Genomic DNA, 10,408 nt, shown 5'->3' on the forward strand with positions numbered 1-10,408 from the left:
TACCCTCGGCTGATAAAAAAATTATTATTCAGAACTAAAAGATTCAGAGCTTTTACGGCACATTGGGGTACTTTGCAAGAAATTTTACATTAGCTACACTGACCATCGTATTGCCAAGAAGGCTCAAGATGAGGAAGCTGGAGTTGCTGCTTTCATCTTCTTAGATTCATACTTCATTTTGATGGCGTCCCAGAAGGCCGGTATGGCGATATCATTGTGTACTTCTTTGAATGATGGGAGGTAGTTTACATCCACGATGACGTGGTCACGAGTGCCTTCTTGAACCTGAAAAGTTTAACAGAACAGACAAGAATATTAGAAGGAAAATGGCAATACGTTTGTAAATCGAGAGCCTGAGAGGTCATCGAAAATGTTATGGTAGATGTTGCATTATGAGTGCTAGATTCTTTCGCCTCGACCAAAGATGGCATATCTAAGACCATGAATAAAAGAGGTCTTGCGAAAAAGGAAAATATCGTATGGGTTTAAGCATAGCTCTGTTTGCAGTCAGCCGGTTAAATTGATACTCTTTCATGACAGATCTCGGCATTTATATATATATTCTTTCTTTTCTAACTTCTTTTTTTTTTTTTTTTGACATTTATTAATATATGTGTTTCTGCAAATAATACAAACATTATAAATTATTTATTAAAGAGAGAAAATTAGTAAAATTGCATACTTACAACAACATCAAAGCCAAATATTGTAAGATCAAGTGTTCTTGCAAGCCATTTTGCAGCATCTATGACAAGCTCGAGATCGAGATCGACCTTACAGGAAACTGCATCTCCTGGATGCTGACTTTCAGTGTCAGTAGGTAGAGACTTTAAGCTGTGGAGAGATAATGCCATATTATTAGTTTCAATGAATGATCTCAACCGTAATTCAAGAAAGTACAAACCAAGAGAAGATGGAAAAGGCAAGAAATTGAAGATCAAAAGACGGCGGCAAAGGGAGAACACATTGATTACTACCTATCAAACAATATAGGTTTTGAGCCGTTTCTTGCATATGATTTCCTCAAAGTATTGGAATTTGGTATTGACTTCTTAACTGCGTGGAAAACAGTATCACCCAAGACATAAAACTTGAACAGGGTGGATGAGTGGTTTATATATTCCTGCAATATCAACATACAATATCAGTTTTAAAATGAAGCAGTAAAAAATATGAATAAACAATACAATACTCTTAAGAAATTAAAATATAAAAAGCATCGAAACATTTTTTGACACGTATGACAAACTACATTTGGACCCAGTCACATATTTCTGTATGCATGTTAAATTTGTGTTTGGTCTTCTGGAGCCATAATTTTAGAACTCAAAAAGTGAAAAAGATGAAAGTTTCAACCATACCCATTTTTTTAAGAAGATGAGAAACATAAAAATTGAATCTATTTAGAAGTCATCTAATGAAAGCAATTGTAAGCTCACCTGAACAACAATAACAATTACGTTGCCATGATGAAGAAATATATAACTACAGAAACATCATCAACTTCATGCTCACCTGAACAACAGCAGGAAGAGGAACACTCAAATGCTTAAAATCTTCTATTTCAAAGACAATTGCCTGCAATTCCAAGATTCAACCTTTTTAAAGTAGAAAAAAGAAAGTGAAAAGACAAGGTAAATGGAAAAAGAACCCTTAATAGTTGTGCATATTTAACCAAGAAAACTTCCAAGTGAACGATTATTATAAGAATGCATAGTTGAGACCAATTTGATAGACCTTGTCAATTGCCTAGGACGCTAGCACAAGAAAAAGGGCAATACAGTAATTTACCTACTTGAAAAAATTAGCTTTATAGTAGATTCTTTATGGAATGACGGTTGGCAGACCAAGAATCAACAAGTGTACTATTGCGCATTGATGAAAATACAAGTCAATAACACTAAAATAAATTCAAGAAGGGGAAAGGCAAGAATGAAAATAAATGTATATTTACCATACTATGAGCATCAGCCACACCACAGGCAACTTGAGGTTTCACTATACATGGAAAAGATAATTTAGCTTCTGGTAGTCTTTGTGCCAAATCAGATTCATTAAAATCATTGACCTGCGTATTGAAGCTTTAGATGTAACTAGCTCTGAGGAGATATTAATCAAAACTAGAGAATTTATGCCTAAACGAAGCCATGAGTTATAAAGTTGCGATTACAAAGTCTGAGTATTTATGGCACTATACACTAGAAAGAAAGAAAATAACAACTATCAAAGTTATCCTTCTTATATTACATCTCCTTTTCTGTTTGTTATAACTTTCACTATCTTTTATGGTAACCTTGTCACAAAATCCATGCAAATAAATACCAGTTTTCGACAAAGATCATCATAGTCTCCAGTGTTATAGCATCAGTTAGCCCCACTATAGACCACAGATTTTATCACCCATAATAAGATGCAAAGCAGCCCAGTCTTTATCGGAACTAAAGAAAAAAAATAAAGACTCCTCATTTAAGCTAATGCGGTCAATAAGAATGGTACAGTGATTAAGATTTGTTTCATTTGACCCATGTATATTTAGGGATAAAGATAGCAATATCCATCAATCTAAATTTCTGTTAGAATAAGGTTTACATAGTGGTATAAATCTTGTATAAAACATAATTTTATCTAATTGTTGTCAATTGGAAAAGAAAAAATTTTAGGCTCCGTTTGACACACTATTTTCCCACTATCCTATCCTAAAAACCCAAAAAAGCATTTGTTTTAATATTCTCAAAATTCAATCTTATTTTACTCAATTCAAAACATTAACAATTACCTATCCCAATAAAAGTTTTAAAATTAACAAAAGCACCCTCACCCACCCAAGCCACTATCACCTGCCAATAGCCATCGCAACAATGCACGACCGGCCGAATTTGGTCAGTCGTGTGCCGATCTGGCCTTTTCTGGCCAAAGATCTGGCAGTTGATGGCCAAACGGCGGCCAAGATATGGCCTTCATCAACGGCCAGATCTTTAACCGTAGATCTGACCAGAAAAGGTTAGATTAGCACACGACTGGCCAGATCTAGCTGTCGTGCGCCATTCCGACGACTTCCGACCATCCTCCGACGGTGGTGGCCGGTTGCCAGCAATTATTGGGTGGTGGGAGTGTTTTTGTTAATTTATAAACTTTATTGTAAGGGAGTATTTAGCTAAATTAACAAATGTAAGGGGTTAAAAACTAATCTAAATATTTTCAGCAAATGTATTCCAAAAATTTACCAAACATATTTTCAAATTCCAATCCTATTCTATTAAATACTACTCAACTCACTTTTTCCCAAATACTATTCTAAAAAGTGTCAAAATAATGTACCAAACGGACCCTTAGATATAAAACATCAGCAAGATAATTATTTGGATTAGTACTAGTGCTTCATAAGATCGGCAACAAGTAGAAAAAAGATGCTATTGTAGAAAAAAAGATGACCTTAAGAAAATGGGCCCCCCTGATTGTAAGGCAGCCTTCTGCATTGATATCTTGCAGTCCAAGCAGAACCAGCTGGATTTTCAGCCGATCCAATACTGGGTATATATTATCAAGGGGGTCAATTGCAAAGAAATTAGAGTGATGCTCCAAAAACCTGTAAGAGTGGTAATACTAATTAGGAAAGATCTAACTCTAGCATTAATCTGAAAATTTACAAATACTGAAAACATTTTACTTGACATGTTATATGAAGTTTGTAAACAAATGTCAACTGTACAAAGAAACAACAATAGAAAAGCAAATTCTATCCAAACATCTAATGGAGCTCATAAGAGATACATGGTATATGTAATTCCATTTAGAAGTTACCTTTGCAGCTCCTGCATGCCTGAGGTGTATGTGACTCTGTTGGAAGATTCTGAATTGCTTCCCAATTCGACGGACATGATTTCATCTGTTGCTTTATGGAGAACCACATCAACTACTTGTAATTGAGATGATAGAGGAGTATCAAATGTCAGAGGCACAAATATCAAGCCATTTGGAGTAGGATTCATAGGAAATGCACCCCTCTACGAAAGATGGGACCAAAATAAGCTTCAAATATAGTGTTTTCTTTGGATGAGTAAAGAATAAAACAACAGAAATTTCCCACAATCTCATCATTGGTAAGATAGAAATTTAAGCCTATAACCAACTACTGTTAGGCAAACCTAAATAGTTGCTTGGGCCAAAATAATCAATTAAATCATTCTATTCACCTGAAGAATAACATTTCAGACCAATTAAGATCCCTGCATATGACTAAATCTTTTCCTACACAAAAAACTCTCTCAAATTTAGTTGAATTGTTCTTCGTTGTTCCGTTAGCCACATCTAATTTTCGGATTTAGGAACCAGAATGAGTCACTTTTCAATTCAATGTAGAACATTCAATTGAAGAGTATCAACAGTTACATACTGATTTTACGCAACTCATGGTTGTACAAGACCATCCATTTTTATTACTTCTTTAGCTTCCTTTAACTCCTTTCTAACATGGCATACTCTCACTTCTATAAAAAGGGCTCACCTTGGCAAAATCTTCTTCACGTGCAGGCTTCATGACATAACCAACTATCACAGCATTTTTGCCAGCTGCCTACTTCAAATGTGAGACATGAAACGAGTCATGGAATGAACACCATAAGGTAAATATGAAGTAGTACATTTAAAGTACTGAAATTTCAGAGTCTATCCTTGCATTTGACTCTTTTATCTCAAAGAAATCACTTATGTTACTTTGTATCTTGTATATGTAAGATCTACAGGTTATTACTCACACCTTCCCACAATTTTCCCTTGAAATGACTACTCCTTAACAGTTTTCAGTTTTTCAGATTGTATTCCTAGCATATAGCTTTTGAACCCAAAAATAAAGTAAAGAACAAATGGTAATCATGAACAAGAACATTGAAAGGGCGAATCACTTTAGGCAACCTTTTTGTTCAACTTGCAAATGGTCATAGGCAACTCTTCTAGCTTGTTAATATAAAGAATGCTCAAATTATCAGACACACTTTCACTTTTGACACCTGAGAGAGAAGCAGAATCCAGTTTAAAAAACCAATTTACCAAATTCAGTAGCAAAAACAAGCAAACTTATCAAGCATTTTCTGTAACTAATGAGCATAATCTAGATGTAGAACACGGTATTAAGTCCCAAAGATTTGAAGCAACTTACTTCAGCATATTATTCCACCAACTAGTACTAATGCAACAATAAGTTGGTACATAATGAATTTTAGACAATAGATTCATATGCATTTTATGTAGACAGAAGACGCCATCAAATATAACCTAGCCTTAATCTCTCCAATCAAATACTTTCTACAAGACTCATATCTTTCAGAAGCAACCATTATACAGCAAGGCGTCCTCTGTTATACGCAAGACACTAGTAGATTATCAAATACTTTCAACAAGACTCACATTATCCCGCTGTCACGGGAGATCTATAGGTTCAGCAGTACTCACCCAAAACAATAATCAGCCAATGGGAACTAAGTTTATGAACAGCATCCTTATTTTCAGAAACAACATACAAAATACTTCCTCCATTGTCACCCCACGCTTCATTTATCTCATTTACAACACAATCTATAGATGCATCCAAAAGAAAGCAATCACACAAGTATTCCGTAGCAATCCTCTTCAATGCAATCACCTATATCAAGCAGATGCAACCAATACATATATAGTAAGTATTTCTAAAAAATTGCAGTTGGTTATACAAGAAAAAATTAATATCTGAAGTGAAAAATGTATTCAGTATCAAATAACTACAAACATCTTTAGCTGTGATTTAAGCGGCCACGCAAGACAATTCAAACTAAATGCAGCAGTCAATGCATTATTAAGGATAAACTTCCATGCCTTCACTAAATTCTTAGCTATAAGAACGAGATCAATAGCTACAGTCAACACAAAAAATAACACCAATGTCCGAAATATAAGCATATCAGACACTCTTCTAAACAAGATAAGCTATACAACAACAATTTGAATGTGCCATTGTAGAGAGCTCCTTTGATAAAATCACTTAAAATCCCTCTTTTGAAAAGAATATATTTGATCAACACTTTTAATACTTCAGTTTACTTAAAAATCACTTTTTAGAGAAGAATATGCTACATGCATTTTCCATTACGTCAAAAGCGCTAAAATATGCATGCGATTGAGAGAACAGAGAACTTGTCTAGAAATAACCTCCAAGTGCTTTCCAAAAAAGCACTTATAGGTGCTGCTCTTATGCAGAAAGTGCTTTTTTCTTTTAAAGATTCTCCTATCAAATCTCCTTGAATACAAACTCCCAGAAAATTTTCGAGGAAGGCAAACACTTCTTCCATTTCATCCAAACACGCACACACTATAAAATTAACATAATAGAGAACTCTTATTACCTACTCTAAAGCATATGGAAAAAATATAAAAGCAAGAATTACCTTATCAGACGAAAGGCCGAGACCATACGAAACTCCCTACGAAAAACAATGCGAAACGTAAATGTCAAAATTCAACTCATTTCTAACAACAAATTCAAAACAAAGAGAGAGCGAAAGAGATGATATCAGATGAAATGGTACCGTACGGATTTTCGATTGACGGAGCTTACGAAGCAAAGAGTAGGCTCCCGATCGCAGCCGAAACGCCGAGTCGTTTGCATTTTGAGCAGCGGAGAGTAGCAGCACGGATTCGTCGAAGATTACTACTTTGACTGAACTCATATTCTTGTGCCTTCTCTGTCTCCGTGTTTGGCTTCGACTAAACGCAACTGAAACGACGGCGTCGCTTTGCTGGCTTTACAGTGAGAGAAAGGCGAGATATGGCCACTGGAGCATCACATTCTCAGCCTTAGATTTTAACTGATACCGCCGCGCATCCAATTTTATCGGGAATTGACGACTTTACCCTCCTACTTTGCATTTCTATTTTTTTTAAGAAGGATTAATCATCTAAATATATTTTGAAAAAAAAATCTTAATATATTCCATTACTTTAAATATCTGAAAATATGTTTAAAAAAAAAAAAATTAAGTATACTATTTAAAATTGAAAATTATAATCTCTATTCACATAAGTCATACGAAATCGATCTTTAAATTAGTACGAGAGAGTTTATGTTAATAGGAAAAATTACATATTCTAAATAGATATATCATACTATATACTCAAAAATTTTATTTTCTACTCAATGACAATACGATAATTTTAAACAATTAGCTCATATTTTATAAGTTACAAAATACAATTTGATACATGATATGAAAATTTCACCTAAGCTAACACATTATTTTCTAAGAAATTTGAGATACAAAAAAAATATGAGGTTAGGTGAGTTGGAGGTGATGGTTATCTCAATAAGGCCGAGACTTAATCCTAGAAATTACTAACCTTGCACATTAAACTAATATGCGTTTTCCTCATGAGCGATGTTATTTAAGCCTACTAAATTTCTTCAGTTTAATATAGAATTTAAATACAGTTTTTGACAACTATCTCATTTGAAAAAACTTATTTGAGATGGTCTCACTATCGGACTTTGGTGATGTGGTGTGTTACCATATAAATGCTCACTATTCTCATTCATCCAATTGTCGCCATGATTAATCAATAACCAACATTGATTATTCATCAATAATCACTTCCTTGATAGATGGTTTTGAAAACTAATAATAATTCATTTTGTTTTATTGGATGATATCACCACAATAGTAGAATGGGGTTGTAAAGTCAAATGGGAAAATCATATCTAGATATGGAAAAAATGGGATGGGTTAGGCGGGTCGGCCCAAACCTGGCCCGACTAAACCCGGGCTCAGCCTGGCTATCCCCAACCGTGCGGGTTGGTCGGGTATGCCTAGGCAGGCCCGAAAGGGTTTATTATAATTTTTATTTTAAACTCATCGGGCCCAGTCAAGTTCCTTAATTTTCTTTTTTCTTTTTTTGTCGGGTCAACCCGACCAACACTTGTTGGTGGGCCTAGCCCGGCCCGCATATTGCCTGTGCCCGACGCAGGTTATTGTTAGTTATTAGTTTTCCATATTTCGTGCTATAATAGTATATTATATCTAAGTCAACTTAATTCTAATAATATTTTGAATTTTAAGTCAATTGCATACGCAGTCACACTAGGGTTCTCTCATTCATTTTTGATTTGGTAGGTTCATTGTTTTATGATCTATAATGACTAAATTTCTGAATCAAACTCAACCTGGTGGCAGTGGTCAAGTTGATGACCACAAACTCCCTCTGGTGGTAGTGACGTTCATGATAGTCCACCACCAAGCCAAACTTCAACTACTAATACTTCATTCTATCTACTAACAGTCTCGGGGTTTTAATTCTAAGTGCACCAGCAATTTCATGGTACGCAATAATAACAGTTTTATGATATTTTTGGGATTGTGTATAAATACCTTTTTTTACTGTAAGAACTGTTTTCTGATTTTTTTTTTTTTTTTTTAATTGTGTATGAAGTCATCTATGAAAAATTTTGGGATTTTGTACAAAGATATTATATAAAAAATTCAGAAAGGCTTATTTGGGTTTAAAAAAGGTATTAGTTTTCCATATTTCGTTTACTGTTTTCTATAATTATTGTTTCTCATAATTACAACACATATGATTTTATATGTTGTATGTTATTAGTTTTCAATATTTTGTGCTATAATTGTGCTATAATAGTTTATTATATCTATGTCAATCTAGTTCTGATAATATTTTGATTTTTAAGTCGATTGCGAACACAGTCACGCTAGGGTTCTCTCATTCATCTTTAATTTGGTAGGTTCATTGTTTTATGGTCTAAAAATGACTAATTTTCTTAATCAAACTCCCCATGCTGGCAGTGCTCAGGTTGACGATCGACAAACTCTCTTTGTGGCAATGATGTTCATAATAGTCCACCATCGAGCCAAACTTCAACTGATAATACTTCCTTATTCTCTGCGGCAAGAACCCCAACTCCTAGAGTAAACAATGTCCATGAAGACAAATATGCCAATGTCTTATGTTAGGGTCAAAAATCGTCCTCGGCCCAAATAAGAAAGCAGGACCATTGGTGAAGAAGAGACTAGGCCTAAATCCCAAAGAGGCCCAAGCCAGATTAGTCCCATTTGATACGAGATACGGCCGACCCAAACCATCTGGGCACGGGCCTCCCAGTTCCAGTTCACTTCATGGGCCTATAGGCGAGTTTCGAGCCCTCGGCCCACTGATCACATTCCAGTTCCTGATCAGTCTCCTACTTGAAGTCATTTTCCTGTTTAAAACACTTTCCTATTCAAAGTTACTTTCCTGATCAGAATCACCTTCCTATCCGGACACTGGTAAAATAGCATACCACGGCTCTAATTCTTCTAGGGTCTGCATCAGAGTCACATTAGGACTCCTACTCCCACCAGGATTGGGAGACCAGACAGTCACTATATAAACAGAGGCCAGTCTTCTCACAAAGGAGACTACATTACACCTTCACATCCGAAGCTCTTACTTGAGAGCTTTACATCACTGCCGTAGTCACAGTCTCCGACTAGACTTCCGGTAACCTCTTTACTCCCTAGCCTTCACTATACTAGCCTCTTTCAGCCTTGTTGACTTGAGCGTCGGAGTGCCTATGGCAAACACCACCCCGATGTTTCTCGTTTGCTTCACGCGTTTGTTTTTCTACGTGTGCAGGTGCAGTGGATCGCTAGTGGCCTCAACCTCACGGGATCAGACCCCCCTTTCGCGCAGGTAGATTTTTACGTCTACAGTTTGGCGCCCACCGTGGGGCCTCTAGTAATCATTCGGCTCGACGAACCCTGCTACGTAGAGGAACTGTCCATGCCTGACAACTCTGACAACACTAACCCCGGCCTCGAGGCCAAACTGGAAGCTCTAACCACTCTCATCCAGTAGAACTTGGGCAAGATAGCCACATTGGAAGCCGAGAACAATGCAACCCGGACAGAAAACACGTCCATCAGGTCAGAAAACTAGTCTCTCAAGGAGAAGGTTAGTCAATTCTACGATCTCGAGTTCCTGCCTGGCCAGGCACCCCCCAATCGGTTCCACACCTTTGTTCCGTCCATGCAACCTCTCCTTACGCCAGAGCACCAACCCTCGGTCTCCGACAAAAGGCCGCGTCTACTACACCCGTCTGTAGTCGACGATTCTGTCCTAATCCATGGAGATAAAGATATGCTTGTGGAACATCATTCAGCCGATTTATCCCAGTATTAAGATCAAGACGACCCGGTGGGAGAAAGCCCTCATCCACAAGACCAGCCCAATCTAACCATCCCACCTTACATCCACTCGGCTCAGCTCATCCTCACGGGGTGAATGACCAAACTAAACAAACAGCACCCGAGCCCATCTATCCTGACCAACTGAATGACTATCAGAGGACTCCCCTAACTATCCATGTAGGGCGAAACACCAAAATAGTTAC

The 10,408-nt window shown here is 36.6% G+C and overlaps 1 protein-coding gene across 4 annotated transcripts; it reads right to left on the reverse strand.

The window, feature by feature from the left end:
- LOC116131174 (inositol 1,3,4-trisphosphate 5/6-kinase 4) lies at positions 1 to 6,828 on the reverse strand. 4 transcript variants are annotated; one of them, XM_031416813.1, is made up of 12 exons: positions 6,558 to 6,828; positions 6,417 to 6,452; positions 5,449 to 5,638; positions 4,912 to 5,006; positions 4,505 to 4,573; positions 3,802 to 4,004; positions 3,433 to 3,586; positions 1,955 to 2,068; positions 1,516 to 1,578; positions 978 to 1,123; positions 687 to 834; positions 1 to 285 (listed from the first exon to the last, which is right to left on the reverse strand). In XM_031416813.1, exons 1-12 carry the CDS (start codon positions 6,696 to 6,698, stop codon positions 124 to 126), a joined length of 1,521 nt encoding a protein of 506 aa, XP_031272673.1. In that variant the 5' UTR covers positions 6,699 to 6,828; the 3' UTR covers positions 1 to 123. The 4 variants fall into 4 exon arrangements, with proteins under 4 accessions (XP_031272673.1, XP_031272674.1, XP_031272675.1 ...); XM_031416814.1 differs by having other exon boundaries at positions 6,563 to 6,819; XM_031416815.1 differs by lacking the exons at positions 4,912 to 5,006; positions 5,449 to 5,638.
- Between the last annotated feature and the right edge of the window lie 3,580 nt (positions 6,829 to 10,408).

Source organism: Pistacia vera, unplaced genomic scaffold, assembly GCF_008641045.1.
Source record: "Pistacia vera cultivar Batoury unplaced genomic scaffold, PisVer_v2 Contig23, whole genome shotgun sequence".
In the NCBI taxonomy this organism is placed as follows: Eukaryota; Viridiplantae; Streptophyta; class Magnoliopsida; order Sapindales; family Anacardiaceae; genus Pistacia; species Pistacia vera.

What these genes read in the sequence shown, in the direction of transcription:
- LOC116131174 (XM_031416813.1), bottom strand. Translation starts at nt 6,698, where the DNA reads ATGAGTTCAGTCAAAGTAGTAATCTTCGACGAATCCGTGCTGCTACTC. An exon ending in TTGGCTGATTATTGTTTTGG is followed by an intron (nt 5,007 to 5,448) that starts GTGAGTACTGCT and finishes CTTCTCTCTCAG; the next exon opens with GTGTCAAAAGTGAAAGTGTG. An exon ending in AAACCTATATTGTTTGATAG is followed by an intron (nt 835 to 977) that starts GTAGTAATCAAT and finishes ATCTCTCCACAG; the next exon opens with CTTAAAGTCTCTACCTACTG.